The sequence below is a fragment of the Macrotis lagotis genome, chromosome 6 (assembly GCF_037893015.1).
Source record: "Macrotis lagotis isolate mMagLag1 chromosome 6, bilby.v1.9.chrom.fasta, whole genome shotgun sequence".
Lineage (NCBI taxonomy): Eukaryota > Metazoa > Chordata > Mammalia > Peramelemorphia > Peramelidae > Macrotis > Macrotis lagotis.
The window spans coordinates 75,319,484-75,339,989 of NC_133663.1; the positions used below are offsets into that span (position 1 = coordinate 75,319,484).

Genomic DNA, 20,506 nt, shown 5'->3' on the forward strand with positions numbered 1-20,506 from the left:
AAGTAACATTACATAGGGGTGGCTAGGTGGCGCAGTGGATAAAGCACCGGCCCTGGAGTCAGGAGTACCTAGGTTCAAATCCCGTCTCAGACACTTAATAATTACCTAGCTGTCTGGCCTTGGGCAAGTCACTGAACTCCATTTGCCTTGCAAAAAAAACCTAAAAAAAAAAATTACATAGTTAATTCATAATTAGTCTTTGATATGGTATCAGAGAGCTTCATTCCACAATTCTTTTTCATCTTATATTTGTGGATTTTAAAAATTTGACATCAGAATTTACTTGATAAGATCCTAATCACTTTTTCCCTATTTTCCTGTTATTGACAAATTTGATGATAACTGCTAATGATGCCATTGTATTTACACATATGAAATAGCACTCAGTCTTATAGAATACTGGTTGATGTATAGTTCCAAAATCATATTTCATTATGTTTAAGAGAAGGAACTGTTTTCAGCTTTCTTTGAATCCTCATTGCTTAGTACAGAGTCTGAGTAAACAAGCATAAGAATTTCTTTACTAACTGACTGGCAAATCACATGTACCTTCTCCTGCTGGTATGATTCTAGTCATTTTTTCCTGGTTGGATGATTAATGTCTTGTAGTCTGGGATGCTGATATGAATGCTTGAACTTTATGCTATTTCCCCCATATTTTATGTAATTTTATAAATTTCACCTCTCTCCAGTATTAAAGTATTTAATTGAATTGAGTCAGTATCACACAGAATTTATAGAATAAAATTTTATTCTTCTCTAGAGACTTGCCATTCTTTTATGCTTAGTTTCAAAATTACCTAGCTTTATGACTACAGTCAAATGACTTCATCTTCTAAACCCTAATATTCTCAGCTATGAGTAGTCATAGTGGTAGTAGTAGTAGTAGTAGTAGTAGTAGTAGTAGTAGTAGTAGTAGTAGTAGTAGTAGTAGTAGTATAGTAGTAGTAGTAGTAGTAGTAGTAGTAGTAGTAGTAGTAGTAATAGTAGAAGGAGGAGGAGGAAAAACAAAGACATTAGAGTCTTAAATATACTCTATACATTCTTATTTTATTTCAGCTTCACAAAATCCCTATAAGGTAGGAAGGCACTACCAGTTTACTTATCTCCATTTTACTGATGATTGAACTAAAGAAAACTACATTTCACATAGCTTGTAAATGTCAGAGATAGAATTTATATGTAGATCTTCCTAACATCAGCAGTTAGCACACTATGTAATATCATATTGCATCAAGACAGATAATAATTATTACTTATCTTGCAGGATTGTTGTGAAGAAAGTGCTTTGTAAATCATAAAGCATTATATATGTGAGGTTTTACTTGTTAAATTCTTCTTTATTACACTTTTTAGGGCTTATTGAGTAACCACCTGTTCTGTCAGAAGTGTGAGCATCATTATAATACTATACATGGCCCATTCACCTTTAGCATAATGTCAGTCAATTAACAAACATTGTTTAGATCACGTGTCATACACTTTGATAGATACTATGGCGAAAGAGGAAAGTTGGAAAAGAAAAAAAGAAGAGTTTTCAAAAGCTGTGTCAGGTTAGATTAAGGTGAAAGTGATTTTTTTTCCTTCTTTGTTAATTTTCTGACCAGTTTTTACAGTCTTCAGAATTCTTATTGGAAGTATGGGGAAGGATAAGAATATTGACTCCCCATAAATACTCTGTCCCCTTTAATATGTTTATTCTTAATTCTAAAGAACTCAACCAGATAAGTGAATACTTCATGGAACTGACTTTATTTTTTCATCGTGTAAATTCCTGGCATTGACATAGATCATAAATTCTCTGACTTAGAGCATGATCTTTTTTTAATAGCAAGTAAAATCCATTTATCTTTAAAATAGCAAGCAGAAATCAGAGAAGTTACACAGATTAGAATATAACAAGAGTGAATGAGGTCTTTAGTTGAGACTGAAATGGGATCTCAACTCAGACCAAAGAGAGATGAATTGAGATCACCTAAAAAGTTTTCTCTCTTTAGCTTTTGGGAGTCAACCTGCAAAATTAGAGACATATTGAGGAAACATTCCTCTTTTGTTGTAATTGCTTGTGCCTCTCTTTAATAATGTCTGAAACTACACAATTCTGTCCCTAGAAGCTTTAACATCATTTGCATTCCTAACATTGGTATACAGCATTGTCTCAACATTCTCTCAGCTAATGTGGTACCCCATCACTTTCCGTATACTAGAAATAGCCAACAAGAATAGCTGCAACCTGAAAAATCCATTACCTTATAGCTTGATATGAGAAAAGAGGAGAATATGTGATGTATCATAATCAAGTCAGTGGTAAAGAATGAAGGGAAAACAGTTCATTAGTTTCTCAGGAATAAATGAAGAAAGCATTTATTAAGTACTTACTATGTGCAAAGCATTGTGCTAAGCCCTAAGAATACAAGTAGGAAATTAAGTAGCCTCAGATTTGGAGTGACTTTGTTAGGACATTTGTGACCATAAGCAAATTATTTCCACACTCAGCCTTGATTTGCAAAATGTAAAATTGTAAAATGTTGGGGTGAGTTAAAACATCCCTGCCAATCTGTTCTCAAGTACAAAAGTAAAGTTTCAGCTTTAAGACAAATGAAGAGGTCCTTTGGCTCTTAGAATTCAGTGAAAAGGCAAAAGGTAAAACCTTTCCATTACTGACAGGCTCATGTCAGTTCCTGGTTTTAAATTATTTAACCGGAAGAAGAGGGACTAAAGGAGAATGGGTGAAGTGGCAAATGAAAGGACTGAAATAGGGAAAAGAAAGGGGAAAAATCTTGAATCATTGGTCAAGGAAGTCCCATGAAAAAACACTCCCAGTGGAAGAGAGATGCATTCTATAATAGGAGATGAAAACCTTACAGTGAATAAAAGTCTGAAAGGATTTGGTCTTCAGAGAGCAGCTATTCCTGAAACTATTATACCTCCAGGGGAAGCAGAGCTAGTAGAGAAAATCAACAATCAGAAGGGTGATAGAGCTTTGGACCCTTAGAGAAGTTTACCTTGTAAATGGTAAAGGAAATGATTGTGGAGAGGGTTAGGGATAGAAATGAACTGCAAAATCAAAGACAAAAGAAAATCTCTACCATGAGTCCATACATCTGTCCAAGCAGGAGTTGACACTTGTTAGACAATAGAGAAAAGGACTTTGGAGGGGCCAACTCACAAATAACATAGAAATTGTTTAGATGAAGCTCAAAGTGGTTACTTTAGGAGTCTTTTAAAGTAAAAGGACATGTACCAAAAAATAAAAGTAAGATATACAGGAAAAATAAGAGGGAAAAAATGAAGAAAATGAGGGGAAACGCTTTTAGAAACGTGCAGAAAATGAAAAAAAAAGTTGAAGGGCAGGAGAATTTTATTTAACTATTTAGCTAAGAGGAAAAAAAAGTGAAGAATTGCATAACTATATAAAATGGTCATTGATTGAATTTAAACATTCTTTGGAATTAAGAGATATCATTGCTTTCTGAAATATAAGAGGGAAAACTTTATGAAGAATTTGCCATTTGAACTGGACCTTAAAGAATGGATAGGATTTTTTTCTTTTTAGTGGTGATTAATGAGGTTGGTGGAAGAATGAAGCACATTCCATTCATGAGGAATAGCCAAATCACTTGGAAAGATTAGCAGCCCAGGTTGACTGGAATGTAAATTTCAAAAACAGTATGAGATAAGGTAAGGAAAGGTAGGTTGGAACCAACTTGTGAACATTCTTGAAATGTAGACTAAGACATTTGAATTTCATTTATTGAGGAGTAGGAAGTCATTGAAAGTTTTTTTGAGTAAGACCACTGTGTTATTATAATTCTACATAAATATGAGTTGTGTGTTCTCCCTATATTCCTTATATCTCCCATCTCAGTCTGACATTCAGGATTTCTTGACCATATCATCCATTTTCTGATATAATTGAAGGAAGAAATACTCCAAATGGTCCCCAGACTTTTAAAAGCACGAAAGTTGGGGCGGCTAGGTGGCATAATGGATAAAGCCCCTGCCTTGGAGTCAGGAGTACCTGGGTTCAAATCCGGTCTCAGACACTTAATAATTACCTAGTTGTGTGGCCTTGGGCAAGCCACTTAACCCTATTTGCCTTGCAAAAATCTAAAATAAAATAAAATAAAAACATAAAAGTTACTAGAACTTAGAAGCCATTTTAGAGTATTAAATATAAGCCCTTTTATATAATGTTTTCATACAAAAGAGTCAATAAAGCACTTGACTACTAGATTATGACAATCCGCTTTTTAAAAACATATAATAATATTTTTATAACCCTGTATTAATAGACCTTTGGATGCTCTGACTATCTATGCACTACCTTAATTAGCAACTACAATAGTTTTAGAATAATCCAGGCCTGGGGTACTGATGGATACCAGTGGTTCAACTTGCCCTGACTCAGAAGCCAGTCCATGTGTGGCTCACTACCTGCCTTGTAATAACTCTGTATTGAGTATAGTAAAATTTGTCCTGGAGGCTTTCCATGAGAAGAAACTGTTTTCACCTGCTCTGTAGCTGGCAGCTGACAGGCTCCCTGTTTGATCTCCCAAGTGTGAACTTCCCCCACCCTCCGCTCCTCCTTCCTTCCTGGAGGCGTCTGGTGGAGGTGGATTAAGCTGGGAATTACACAAGCAGTGCCAGTTACACATCGGATTTGCATAACTGTGCTGCGCTGATTTTGAATTCACACACCTACTGTGCACTCCTGTCAGTGTCCTCATCCTTATGGGCTCTGTGCAACAGAAACCGAAAAAGGAAAACAAAAAAAGACTAATATCTTTATTTCTGCTCATGCTCTAGAGAAGCACACTTAGACCCTGCCCACTGAAACTTGACCAGGAGAGAAAAGCCATTTAGAGTCAGGTCAGTGAGTAAAACAATCCACAAGCTTCCAAAACAGTATTTTTTTTTCTTGTTCTCAACAAAGGATTCATTTTCTTATTGCTACTATATATTGTGTGTTTGTAGATCTTTTTGTTTAAATTACTAATGCTTACTTCAAAGGCAAATTCACTGTCTCAAGAGGGGGAAAAAAAAATCTGCCTAGAATGAAAAGACACCATTTCTCACTTGTACTCATCTTAGCTTAGCTTTTTTCATATGTCAATCAGATTGGTTATGAGCTAGGATCTTGACTCCATATTCCCATAACGAGGAGTTCAAAAGCAAAAGGGAGGGATCAGAAAAACTCATTCTTTAAAATACTTTTTGTGACACTGCTCTTACTTACCGTGTTAAATAAATACTTCTGGAAGTCTCTCTGCAGTTACAAATGATCTGACTGCATTCTACTGGACCTTGACAACTCCTGTCCCTGCCGCATACTCCCTTCTTTCTGAGCATCTCTTCCCCCATCTTTTAAGAGAGGAGGTTGGGTTAGATCATTTGCAAGAACCATTCTAGTTCTGAATCCTGTGGTTCCATTTGAAAAAACCTTCAACCTTAACTTTCCAAATAGCTGAGTTTGCAGGTTTGGCATGCTTGGAACTCCAGGGCCTAGTGGTGAGGCTGCATGCCAGGCTCATTACTCACTCAGTTCAAGAAGAGCACGTCACATTTTTTTTTCATTGTTTTTAAAGCTAACCTCCACCCTTTTCCTTTATTTTTCCTATTTGATCCATGTATATGAGTCAAAGAAACCTGTTCATCCACAGCTTGTACTATCTTGCCAGATCTTAGAAGATTCCCAGATGGCAGGGGGGGAAAAGATCAGGATAAAAAAATAGGGGAAAATAAAATGAAAATCAATCATTTATCAGCAAGTAAAAAAGTAATTAATTATAATTTTCAACATTTAAAGTATTATGAATTTAATAAAGTAATGGTAGTGGTTTCACTAAAATTAAAATTCATTGAGGAATACAGGAATATGAGAGACAATAGAATGAAAAAAGTGACATACATACAGTAATGTCATTTACATCAGAAATGGGCCAAAATTTAGTCAGATATTTAATAGAAGTTTTAAATTAAATATGCTTGCCTGAGTAGAAGTATTTTCTAATGATTTGGGGGGTTTGAGTTATATTTTAGCAATTCATGAAACTGAGTCTATCCAGTGATTTTATCTGTTCTGAAGTTCTCACACACAGCACTTCACCTCCCAACTCAATACCTCTGTATTAGCTGGACCTCTTGCCTAAAATGCATTCCTTCTTCACCCATCTTTGCCTCTAGTAAGCCCAAATTTTCTTCAAAATTCATCTTCAGGGATGGTTAGGTGGTGCACCAGCCCTGGAGTCAGGAGTACCTGAGTTCAAATCCTATCTCAGACACTTAATAACTACCTAGCTGTGTGGCCTTGAGCAAGCTACTTAAACCCATTCCCTTGCAAAAACCTAAAAAGAAAATTCATCTTCAAAGGTAAGAGTCATTTGGGGAACAGCAAGGTGGTGCAGTGTATAGAACACTGGCCCTAGAGCCAGGAGAACCTGAGTTCAATTACTACATGAAAGCATATATTTTTAATGTGGCAGAATTATAGAAATAGCCACCATCAAATTTTTAAAAATGATAATGCATCATTTTGAAGATATTCCATAGCTAGATTTTCTTTATTTCTATTTCCCATTGATAGAGATTTTCCCTGTCCATCTCTTAACTTTCATTGTTAATTTGTAAGACCACTTAGGTAAGAACACTTAGGTATTCTTTCCTGGTCCTCTAATATTCCCCACCTCCCACATCCTACTGATCATTCATTGTGGTTCCTGGAGTAGCAAATATTTACCTATAAAGGTACAAATGAAATATATACAAAGTATTGGAAGAGTCCTGACAATTGTAAAACATTTTACATGTAGAAGAGGATTTATGAGATTATGAAGGAATTACGAGGTGAGGTTCTCAGATGAAGTGGTTAAAGAAAGGAGGGCTTCTACTCAAGAATGATGAAATGCAATGTAATTTAAGGTCCTTGCAGTTCAAGAATTTTTCACTTTTGCACTTAGCATAAGACCTGGACAATAAGTGCTAATAGCTATCCCTTTGTTGTGGTGGGTATTGTTAAGCTGTTTTTCAGGCATGTCCAACTCTTCATGACCCCATTTGGGCTTTTATTGGCAAAAATACTGGAGAAATTTACCTTTTTCCTTCTCCAGATCATTTTACAGAGGAGGAAACTGAGATCAGTAAGTGTCTAAAGCCAGATTTGAACTCAGGAAGATGAGTCTCCTTGACTCTAAGCTCGGTGTTCTTGTCTACTGAACCACCAAATTGCCCCAAATATTTGTGGTTTGTTTGTTCAATTAAACCTTTCCTCAGTGTATCTGTCTTAGATGACTTCCTTGGGTTGTATGAGACTAGTATATGGTTGACTTGGGATAACATTTCAAAAATCATAAGAAATCAAATAAATAAAGTAGGGATTATGAGAACAGGGGAATAAAGGGGAAAGAATTATTCCTAGAATAGTATGTGTTCTTAGTAGTCCAAGAATTCCATATGCTCTTATGAATGTTATTTGATCAGGTCATTTTCCCTGAGAATCATTAAAGTAAACCTATTATGAGAAGAATTTTTGATAGCATCCCAGATATAATAGAAGGCCGGGGAGGTGGGGAACAAGCAAACCTTATCATAAGGAAAGTTAAGTTTGGAGTAATTGTAATGTTAGTTTATGTGTCTCATTTTCTCAGATAAAGATCCCTAAAGAGCCTATGGCCTAATTGTTATTTTTATTGGTCTAGAAATTAGCACTCTGGCTTGGCAAAATACCAAAAGGAGGGGGAGGAAGTATGCATTTAATTATTAAACATAAGCATATATTTTAATGTGGCAGAATTACAGAAATATCCACCATCAGATTTTTTAAATAATAATATAATAATTTGTAGATATTTCATGCCTAGATTTCCTTTAATTGTTTTGTTTTTGCAAGGCAGTGGGGTTAAGTGACTTGCCCAAGGTCACACAGCTAGGTAATTATTAAGTGTCTGAGGCCGGATTTCAACTCAGGTCCTCCTGACTAAAGGGCCAGTGCTCAATCCACTGGGCCACCTAGCTTCCCTAATTTCTTTTCATTCTGTTTCCTGTTGATGGAGATTTCCCTGTCCATCTCTTAATTTCCATTGCTAATTTGTAAGACCACTTAGGTATTGTGTTTGTGGTCTTTAGGGAATTTTGATGAATCCCTTATTTCATTACTTATTTTGATGTCTTTTGTCATTTCAGTAGAAAGCCCCTTTGGGTGAATTATTGATCACATGAATATGACTGAATATTTGAATTCTGAACATGCAGCTGAAGGGTTTTCCCATCCTGTTGAATATTATGCCCCACTTACCCTATTGCCCTAGTTGCAATTTTTTTATACACTTTCACTGGAAAAACTTTGGACTTTTTCAGATTCTGCAGCTGCTTCTTTCTTCTTGATAGTTCATCTTGTATGGAGCTGATCATATTCTAGATGATGCAAAGGAGCTCCCTTACTCCCCTCTTCCCTCCCCCATCTCCAACCAACACTGACATGTACAATCACTTTGACATTCTTTCCTGTCCTTCCTCCTTCAATCAGCATTGAGAATGGAAGAGATTCATTATGTAGGAAAAATCAAAAGAATCATAGAATGTTAGAGCAGGAAGAAAGGTCAGAGACTGATCATCTGTCCAAAACCTTCATTTCATAGATGAGGAAATTCTGGTCCAAAAAAGTGAAGTATTTTAGGTTGTATAAGATTTTAAATGGAAAAGCTATGATTTGAATCCAAATCATTTGACTAGACTTAGTTCTAGTAAATTTGCCTCTATACTACTTTCAAAAGATAGGAAAAACTGAAACTGCTATTAGAGCTGCACATGAACAATCCAAATGAAAAAACTAAATTTTCCTTTATTTTCCAAACAAAAAAAAATATTTTGAAAATAAACTGTTACTTTTACAAATCCTAACTGTCCCCTTCACATTTAGTCTTGGAATACCTGCTGTATCTGTTTTATCAAGTTTTGTCATTTTTTTTTTTTGGCCTATCACTGGGGAATGTAACAATTGTTGAGACCTTTTTTCTTTTGAAATCACCCTAATGTTATGCATTAGTACTGTCATTTGGGGGATAATAATCTTGATCCTCATGTTTTCCAGGAATTTTGATTCGGTTTGCCTGATGAATTTTAGGTAGATCATTTGATGAAATTTTAGTTCCTGATTTTTAATCTCACCAGTAGGAAAAATTAAATATTGCTTTATTTCTTCAAGCAATCTTTGGCATTTCATTTAAGGTCAACTATAGGATCAAAAGAGAAGAAACCACCTTTCTTGGTTCTCAACATTATCTTTAGACCATGGATATATTGGGAGGTATATGATGAATACAATATTTCCCTCTTCTTTTTACCAGGGATTACAAATATTGTTTTATAATATTGATATCAAGTATCAGTATTAATTAATAACTTAATATTTTAACATTTCTGAATGCAAAAGATCAAGATAGAAAAAAATGTTGATTGTACAGTTTGTCAGTATTGCTCTATCTTTCATTTTACAATTCTGTAAACCATCTGTAAACCATTGCTAGGTAAAGGCAGATACCAGGCTATTGTTTTATGCCTTATGGCTATTTTTAGCAGAATACATGTATGAAAAAATGAACCCAGCAGATAAAACAAGTTTAAAATTTGTTCTACAATTGGTTTTATTAAATTATATACTATATATATATGTAAATCCCTATATATGTACATATACATAACATATGTATAGACATATGCTTAATGAAATACCCTAAAATATTGCATTGTGGGAGGGCTGATACTAATATCTTTCATGATTTGGGGGTAATTATTCTTTATTGATGTTCATAGAAAGGGTCATAAGATTTTTCCAAATAAGTAAGGGAGTTTGGATTAAGATATTTCCTGTTCCTAAAGAAGATTTTTACAGATTATATATAAAATATTCTTATTTGAATAGATTTATAATACATTAGACTAATTTGTCCTTATGACAGCCATTTGGAGTAAATGTAAGGGATAATGTCTTTTTCACATTTTGAAAAAGAGAAAGGTATTCTCTCTCCCCTGAAAAGAAGTAGAAATACTGAATTTATTTCAGAAACTTTCAAAGTCTATCCATTGTTTGTCCATTAAAACTTTCTTAAAGTCATAGATTTGAAAGGCATTAGGACTGTCCAAGAGAGTCAGCTTCTTCTAGTCCCAGAGCTGTCTATCATTGACTAGTTCCATCACTCCAAAACATTTAATGCTTCATGATCTCAGTCTACCCACTATAAAATAAGAGACTAGAATAGGTGGCATATGTAATCCATTACAACTTTTAAAATTCTATGATACAAATGATTTTCTGTTACATACCTGATAATAAGATTCTGCACTTTCCATGCTTTTTTTTCCATTTTTGACTCTTCAAAATTCAAAAATAGATTTGATTCGCTTAAACAACATTAAGAGCCTAAAGTGTTCACAGAATTGGAGTATTAGGTATACAAAGACAAAAATTAAACAATCCTTGTCCTTAAGGAGCTTATAATCTACTAAAGAACATATAGCAATATAAGTAAATACAGTAGAGATTTAGGTAAGAACTTGGTATTTTCAACTGAGAAGTGAGAAGACTTCAGAGATGATGTAACATCTGAGGTGTTTTTTTGTGAGTGAATATTAGGAGCACAAGCAAAGGAGTTGGCTTGTTCAGCTTTATATTAGTGCCTCAAACATAGTAGGCATAAGATGCTTATGAATTGCTTAGAGGAAGGAGATAGAATATCAGAGTTAGGGAATAACTGGTAATTCATTTTGAAAGGAGTGGAGGGTTCATGAAGTAGAAAGTTGTGAAATATCTAGAAAGATAGATTGAGCTTGGATTGTGGATGTTATTGAAGTAACAATAAAAAGACTTTACACTTTTGCTGTTATTTTCTTGACATGGAAATTTCATGGTCCAATTTGTGTCTTACAAAGTTTATGAACAAAGCAGATGAGAGGAAAAAGACTTGGAAGTTGGAAGTCAATTAGGACTGTTAAAAAGTCTAGACAAAAAATACGATTCAGTGGAATTCCTGTTAAAGTAGAGAAAGGGGAGCAAAGGTCAGAAATGTAATAAAGGTGGAATTGCTAGCTGTGTGACCTTGGGCAAGTCACTTAACCCCACTGCCTTGCCAAAAAAAAAGAGGAAATATCCTTTTGCCTCTACCTTTCCATAATTTTTATTCTGTGTATACGTATGTGTGTGTGTGTTTATAACTTATCCTGTTTGTTTTTCCTATTGTTTCTATTTGTAATTTTAATGAACCAATGACTATCTATCTAAGAGAGAACATATATATATAAACTATTTGTGAAAATGGTCCTGATTGTTTAAAATGCTTATGGTGCTCTCTCCTATCTCAGTAATCTTGCCCTATTAATATTTTAATATGTCTAATTAGAATTAAAGTTAAACAATTTATTGGAACTGTTTTAAAGACTTCTGAATTAGCTTGGTATTGAAACTTTGAAAACTAGGGTATAAAATATCCATGACTTAAATGAACTAAAATGAGAATATGCACATGTATAATTTGTTATAGCCCACATTAATTAAACTTTTTCTCCCACATTAAAGAAATAGGAATTGGAATGTGTTTGTATTATATTGTCACATAGCAAAATAAGCCTTTCTCTGAAGAAATTAGGTAATTTAGAGAATGAATTGTGTCATTAAGATCTTTCCCTCACTTCGTGTATTTTCTTAAAGTTATTAGGAGATAGACTATAAGTGGAATAGCCTAAATCATTAGGAAATAGAAGTAATTATGGAAGCTAGTTTGGTCTTCATAAACAGAGTTAGTAAAATTGTAAGCTTATATGTAGAAGAAAGAATGCAAGTGCACAGGTACTTAATTCATTCAATTGTAACCTTGCCTCATTTAGATCTGTCTTTCTTTTAATGTAAGATACCTTGTTTCTTTTTAAAATGAGAAAATTCTGCTTTCTCTTCCAGGGTAGTTCTCCTTTCTCCTTTTCCATCCCTATCAGAATCTTCCAAGTGAGATGTAGTATCTATAAAACTACATATTTTTATACTCATTTTCTCCCTCCTTTCATATATCCTAGCACCAAGAGTGCTCAAAAATAATAGTCAGAAAGGTGGTTGAATAATTCAAGCTATGAGCTAATGGTATATATACTGTTTGGCATTTCTCCACTTAGTGCAAATGTAGTTGAACCAATAACAGTTATATTTAGCTTTCTGGTAAGATATTTTTATTTTACAGGTAGAAATTGTTACTTTACTTTGAAAACTATGATTTCTTAAATAATCTCTTTCCAATCCTCCCCTTCTACCAAAAAAAAAAACCCAAAAAGCAAAAACCAAGACCTAACCAGCAGAACTTGGGTGAGGGATCTGATTTAAATTTTGTGAAGTATCTTCAACTAGCTGAAGATTTGTTAATATTGAGCTGTTGCAGAGACAAGTAAAAGATGTGGTTAAAACCAGAGCAGAAGTGATGGAAAGTTTAATAGAAGAAAAGAGAATTTTATATTGAAACTAAGCAATTTTTGTTGCAGTTGACATAACATAATTATCTTTTTTTTAAAATAAAGGCTAGATTATCACCTTCCTGAAATAAAAAAATGCAAGAACTTTGTGATTCATTAAAATATTCAAATAATGCATTAAGAAAAATTAACAGTGTCTTCATAGAATGCAGCTATTCAGAAACAGAGGTGTGGATCCTGACCCCTCCCAAATCAAAATCATTTTAGCAGGTGACAATCTTAACTAGAGACCTTTTTCCTCTGTAAAATGATATTATTTTTTTCTTTCTGGTACACTGTAAGCATAAGGAGTGTTGTATATACTTGACTTAAAGGCAGTTAAAAAATAGCATGTAGAATGATTCAAATCTAATCTCTGATGCTTACCACATATTACCTGTGTCTCTACTTTCTCATCTGATTAAAATGAGAAAATATTATCTTCACATTAAAAGTTTACTTTTTTGTATTTGATTTGAATATTATAATTATTATAATTAGTACCATTATTAGAATTAGTATTAGAATTATAATATTTAGTATTAGTGTAGTCAGTCACAGTTATTTTTTTTTTTTTTTAGTTTTTGCAAGGCAGTGGGGTTAAGTGACTTGCCCAAGGCCACACAGCTGGGTAATTATTAAGTGTCTGAGGTTGGATTTGAACTCAGGTACTCCTGACTCCAAGGCTGGTGCTCTATCCACTACAATGTTCTCTTGGTTTTACTCATTTTACCCTATATCATTTCATGAAAGGATTTCCATGTTTTTTTTCTAAAATCAGCCTGCTCATCATTTCTTAGAGAACAGTAGCATTCCATTGAGATTATATACTAAAATTTGTTTAGCCATTCCCTCTTTGACAGACATCCCTTCAGTTTCCAGTTCTTTGCTAGCAAAGAACAGAAAGGGCAACTATAAATATTTTAGATTATACAGACTCTTTTCCCTTTTTTTCCTGCATCACCTTGGGAAATAGACATAATAGTAGTATTGCTAGGTCAAAGGTTTTATAACTTTTGGGGCATAATTCCAGATTACTCTCCGAACTGGTTAGATCAGTTCACAGTTTCACCAACAGTGTATTAATGTCCCAGTTCCCCATTTCCCTCCAACATTTGTCATTTCCTCCTATTATTTACCTGATCTGAAAAAGTATAATTTTAAATGAAAATGTTGATATACCAATATTCATATTATTCCATAGAGATAAATAAAAACCCTGGGTATAGAAACTTTTCTATATCCAGTTCTAAGAAGTTAAAAAAATTAAATTGCAACTTCATTTTCATTATTATATTTTATAGATTGTTAGAGTAATCACTTTAGAAATTTTCTTAAATTCTCTTTTTGGTTTACAAATACTTTTATTATTTTTGCTCCATTTTTTATTTCCTTAAAAATATTTCCCTTCTACTTACACAAAGTGGAGCTGTTTTTGAAGATTGTGATCTGGTTTCAGTATGAATGGAATAACTCACTTATTTACAGGTTCAAACATATACACTGACAAAAAATCAAAATAAAGCATTTTTTTATCTGTTTGGAAATTTGAAAGGTGATCAGAATCTCTGACATCCTAATTTTTTTCAGGCATCATTATATTCCCTCATTCGTGGTTTACTTAGTTAACTCCTTGAATATCCAATGATTTTAATCTCCCTGAAAAAAAAAGAGATGCAACCTGTGAACTTCGGTAGAGATTTTTAAACACCTTATCTCGACCTTGAACAGAGGAAAATGATTCTGTTTAAAGAAATATTCTCAATTACACGGGATCAATGTAGTAAGAAAAATTTTGTTATAGAAATGTTATGCACTTTTTAGGTGTTTGAGTGATAGTTTTTTGAAATAGTGGCATATTAAGGATTATTGTACATCTAAAAGGTGAATAGAATATACTAGACTCAGGCTAATTGCCACTAATTAGGGGAGGGGAGAGTGAATAAACATTTTCTGAGTGTCAGGTAGCACTAGGCTAAAGAAAAAAAACCTTACAAGTATTCTGTCCTTTTATCCTCATAACAATCTGCAAGAAAGTAGTTTAATTTATCCCTATTTGTAGTTGAGGGATCTGAGGCAAACAGAGGGTGATAAGTGATTTGACCAGGGTCACACAGCTAGTAAGTGTCTGAGGGTGAATTTGAGCCTAGGTCTTCCTGCCTCCAAGTGCAGAGCTCTCTATCCATTGTATCATCTAGTGATCTCTAGTTTCTAATCTTGTGTTTTTGAAGAAGTCTCTTGCTTTCTCCAAGTCTCAATCTTTTCCCCCCCATAAAATAGGAGTAATATATAGTATTACCTATCTGATAGGGTTCTTAGGAGGATAATACCTTTTAAACTTTAAGTGCCACATAAATGTCAATTAGAATGCCATTAATTTCATCCTAGTGGGGGGTTCCTGAACCATTTTTAGCTGTTTTGTAGATAAATACTGTGGGTTCCAGTGAGGAATGGATGAGATGTGGATAGATTGCATGTTGTGGGAACTCTGAGACTTTTTTTCTTAATTGAGCACTGCAAATCCATATCCACTCAAAGAGAAACCACCTAAAGTTCTTAACTTACCCGCGGTGAAGTAAGATTAACATCTTTATACAAATATGAAGAATATTATCAATATCAAGTACATATACTTATGATGTCTTAAAAATTTTGGAAATCATTCTCATTATTATATAATATGCACAGTTTAGAGAGAAATGATTCTTACTTTCAGGGTCTTTGGATTCTAAGACTGACTATCAGCATCTTAAAAAAAAGATTAATTATGCTCCATATAGCATTAGTGTAAAAAATTACCTTTTAATTGTGAAACAATTTTAGTATACACTTTGACTTTTTAAAAATCCCATAGAGCATGATTTTCATGCAGATATTAATACCAGCCTCTTTGTTCTTCCTGTATTTTTCATTCATATTTAGCAGTTAAAGATTAAAATGATAAAGTAACACCTGCAGAACCTAGGAAAAAATTGGCTGTATTTTAGTCTTTACCAAACATGGGTAAATTTTGTGATAGTATGACAAAATAGCAAACTACATTTGAGACATAACTAAAATTTTTCTCAGCATTTTGAATAAGGGATCATTTTGATACATATACATAGAGAATTATTTTTCCAGTAGTTATGGGTAATGAGTATTACTGGATCATTTGCAATCCCTTAGTTCCCTTTATGAATAGTTTGTTATTACTATTAGAAATGTAATTTTAGTCCAGGTTGGAGGTTTTTTTCCTCTGAGCAAAGCTGATTCCCAGTTAGAATCAATCTCATATTCTTATCCTGATTGGCATCATCTAAACAACTGAAGTAATTTATATAAACTCCTTCAAAGCTTTTGTGGTACTTATTTGAATTGTATTTCCATCTGAAACCAAGAAGGATAAAATGCTCTATACTTATCTAATAAGTTTCTATACTTTGAAATGTATTCAGCTAATCTTTAGCTTGACTTTTTTTTCCCTAGAAAATGTAAACAACTTTTGAATTTGTAAGCCAAATTTGATAGTAACATTACCAAGTCCAGCTAGCTAATGATTCATTGGGAATTAGAGGGTAAATTTCATTAAACAAATTGTCCAGTATATTAGAAAATATTGTTTAGGTTTCTACTCACAGATTCTAGTCAGCTAATTCCTGATTTTATTAGAATAGGACTATAAAGAGGTTTATTGCAAAGTTGTCCACATTTGAGGACATCTTAGCCATTCAGAATACAGATTAGATAAGAGATATTTTTCACCTTCCTTTTTTCTCATCAGCTTATTTTTTTCCATTTTTATTATTCTTTATTCACATCAGTTTTGGGGTTTTTTTTTGTTTTTAGCAAAGTTTTCTGTTTTCACAAGGAGACTTAATCTTCCCTGTTATTATTCACTTGACAAGATGAAAATTTCCTACCATCAGGTAGCTTGAAATCTAGAGAAAGAAGACACAAATTTAATTAAACTGTAATTAAACACAGTGAGTTATTTTAATAGAAAACAAAGTAACATTGGAATTTAAGTATCATTGTAGTTTAGAGGAAGGAGAGGTCATTTCCAGATGTGACTCATATCATAGTGAGAGAGCCTAATGGGAACCACTGCTGGGCTTACCAGCGGGAACAAAGTGTGCAGATATTCTAAAGAAAATTTATCCAATTGGCCGCTCATGGCATGGGATTTAGTCAAAAATGTGAGCTTGTTTCAGGATTTCCCCTATCACTATAGGTACGGTCAGCTTTGTATATTGTCATCTTTTCTCTCTCAGTTTTTGTGGAGAATGATAATTATATTTTTTTGCCAGTGGAGGAGAGTTCCGAATTGCTGAAGCATTTGGGTCTAAATAACAATTTAAAGTATATTTCTAGGCTATAATAAATGTAGGACCTGATTTGCTTGGAGGAGGCTTGTGGTGTACTAACGCTTAACCCTCTTTTTTTTTACAGTGGGTAAACCTCACAAGTGCAACTACTGTGGACGGAGCTACAAACAGCGCAGTTCACTGGAGGAACACAAGGAACGTTGCCACAATTATCTTCAGAATGTCAGTATGGAGGCTTCTGGGCAGATCATGAGTCACCATGGTGGGTGGAAATGACATTCAGGACTTTTTCTTGACTTTTTTACACCACTTTTGGTGTTCAATTTTTTCTCACTTATTTCTTTTAAGAGTCAAATAACCTCAAATTCTGTTAACATTAGAATTCTCATTAGAGTGTCATCCTCTTTAGGTAAAAATTTCTCCATTATATATATTAGGAGTAAATTGAAGTGTTATAATTATTTACAGATAAGTTTATGTGTGTTTTTGTGATTTTTTTAAAAGGTTGTCTAGATAAGCACAGTGACTTTGCATGCTTTTGTCTTTTAAGTCTATGATGGCACCTTGAAATATGAGTGTAGAAAAATGACCATACTTTTTTTTCCTGTTGGCTGAACCGTAGCCTTTAGAAATAGTGCCAAACAAGCCTTAGGTTTTCCCAAAGAATAAATTGGTTTAAGTTAAAGTTTATTTGTGTGTATTTTTACTATCTCAGTGATTCTGGTAATCAAAGATACGATACAACAAATAAATTATTGATTTGTTTGGGTTTCATTTTTTTTGGCAGAAAAATATCAAGATGGCCTAATACTTTTATTTTATAGGAATAAGCCTATACTATACACCAGATTGAAATTAAAGAAATTAAAGACTGCAATATCCAAAACAAAATTGTAGGGCTTTGGTGGCAATTTTTTTTTGCCAATAATGAAGTACAATACTTGGACTTTCAAGAATATCTGCCTTATGAATGAAAAGCAACTTCAAATGTTTAGGAGGATTTTGTCATCTTTTTTACTCATTGGCTACCAAAAACTGTCACTATTTTGAATGGAAAAATATCAGTATTTTTGTTTTAAATTGCTTTGTTACATTTTAAATCTTTTTTGTTTTTAATTTATTTGGATTGGAATAGAAGATAGTTTTTATTTTTTTAATTGCATGTGGAGATCAACTGTAAAGCCTAATTTTTCAGTTATTTTCATTGCAGAATTTTCTTTTGTCCTATTTTGGGAAAGTTCTTAAATTTGAAGGAAGGTTTCTTGTCTTTGGCAAAATACCTGGTGGGGAACTATAAGATAATGTTGTATGTAGATTTATTTATATATGTGAAAACATATGAAAAGTGCTTTGAAAACTTTAAAGTATTATGTATTTTATATATATGTGCATATATATATAATATAGTATTATTTACTCTTATTATTTGGATTGAGCAAACCAGTGGTGAGTTTGTTGATGTAGAAGTATGTTTGCCTATCTTAAAGACTGAGAATTATTTATTTATATGATCAGAAGAGACACATGGGACTTCAATTCTTCCCCAACACCTAAATTAATTTATAGTACTATGCAAAATATTGTTTAAGAGTGTTAGCTTAAAGATGCTAGGATAACACTTATATAGAGTAATGTGCTAATTACTTTGAAAGAATTTATGTCACCTATCTTCCTACCTGTGGCTGCACTGGAGAGTATCTGACATTTTTTTTTTTTGAAAAACAGATGGTTCTTTGACTACATATAATTTGGTTTTCTTTAGTCCTCTAGCATTTCCTTAGAATCCATTACAAATACCAGTTATCCTTAGAGGAACAGATGTTGGGAGATTCCTGGAATATTTTATTGCTTTCTTTGACCTTAGGAGAATCTGAAGTCAGCTGTTTAAAAACTGTTCAGAAGTTATATTATTATAACAGGCTTGGGAATACTTGGAAAAACACAGTCTTGCTTTAATATTGTTGCTTACATACATATTTGCTATCACAGTCTCATCCCTCTAATAGGACTATTATGTACATATTTACTCCCCATCCCCTATCCCCTGCCTCAGTCCACCTCCACTGTGTTCTTCTTTCTGCCTGTTTTATTATCCATACTTGCACAAAGATAATGCTAAATAGCTCTTTATTGAATCTGGATGCGTTTTAGGAAATTCAAGGAGATATAACGTGTAGCATTGGATTTTAAGTCAGATGACCTGGATTTGAACCTTGTCTCAAACTATGAGCAAATTATTTAATCACCCTGAGTCTGGAGAAGCCTTAAAGTATCATTTAAATCAGGGTATTATTATTTAGAAGGATACCAGAGATCTTTCTTTGTATATCATTGTGACATTCATAGACAAGTAGTATTGAAGATGGGAGAGCAAGAGGAAAAGGATAAAAAGGAAAGAAGGGAAGTAAACTTCCTGCCTACCTGGTTTTCTCATACCCCCTCCTTGAATATTTTTCTATATAAGTAAAGCTATCACTAGTTGGCATGGCAGTCTATTAGACAGAAAATAAGAAGCCAAACTATGGATTTAACTGTGAAACAAAGAGTAATTTTTGTTTTGATTTCTTTTTTTTTTTTTGAAATGTGAAGATAAAGTATATATCAATCATGTATAAGAAATCACAGGTAATTCTGGTTTATCTACAATTTTTCCATGGCAAAATCTTTTCTTAAAGGTGTTTTGTTGCTCATTCCCTGGTTTTGCATAATTAAATTATCTGTAGATTATTGTTTCTTCTTCAGAGATTCATAAAATAATAAAGCTATAAATTAGAGAACAGATATTAAGTTCAGGTCAGTGGTTCTCAAATTTTTCCTCTGTGGCAGAATACCTGGCCACCACAACATAGAAGGATCATTTTCTAAGATACTTATAGATTCTCAGTCACTTTGAGATAGTTTAAATATCAGAGAAGTAAATCTACCAATATACATGGCCACTGAAATAAATTAACTCAATTCTAAAAACTGCCTGGGTGTGAATCAAAACAATGCTTTTAGCATTTTTTTATTCTCACAGAACTGCATTCAAATTATACATTCTGTTCATTATCTTCAGTTTATAAACTTTTTTTTTTTCTATCAAACTGCCCTACTCCTTCTAGCATATTTTATGACTATTTGTCCTCCTCATCAGTTAGGGAACACAAAGTTTTTTTTTCAAGATTTGCCAAAGCAAAAGATAAAGGTAAATCAGCCTACTAACAAAAACAAACTAGTGTTAATTCAGCTTTCATTTTGGATATAATCTCTATTTACTTATCGATCCTAGCCTTTACATTATTCCCAGGGATCACTGATTAGTTGTAAACTTTGGAACACAAAAGCACATTTTTTTCCCTGCTATATAGTTCCCCTTACCATCCTAGAGTCAAGCTTGTATTTTTTTTCCTTTTGGACTTTTCAGTTTTGTCATTCAGTCAGCAATATATTAAGTCCTCAAAACTCAAAAGAGCTTATAAGAACTAGTAAAACAGAATTAATATATGCGAGATAAATAGAAAATAAATACAAGGTGGTTGAAAATAATTTAATTTGAGGATACTCAGGGGAGGATCATCAAGAAAGGTGTTGGTGCTTACACTGCATCTAGAAGGAATTTAGGAATTCTGTGATAAGAAGGAAGGAGAGAGTCCATTCCAGATGAGAAGAATTGATGATCTAATGAAAAGAGTATAAATGTGAGAAGCAGGAAGTTTCTCCAGTTTGTCAAG

General features: G+C 33.3%; 1 protein-coding gene across 11 annotated transcripts in view; it reads left to right on the plus strand.

Moving 5' to 3' along the window:
* IKZF2 (IKAROS family zinc finger 2) overlaps positions 1–20,506 on the plus strand; it is a 197,510-nt gene that overhangs the window by 153,019 nt on the left and 23,985 nt on the right. For all 11 annotated transcript variants that reach the window (XM_074191447.1, XM_074191449.1, XM_074191454.1 and 8 more), the window contains one exon: positions 16,918–17,055. In XM_074191447.1, coding sequence (XP_074047548.1) covers positions 16,918–17,055 — 138 coding nt within the window. The remainder of the gene's footprint in view (positions 1–16,917; positions 17,056–20,506) is intronic.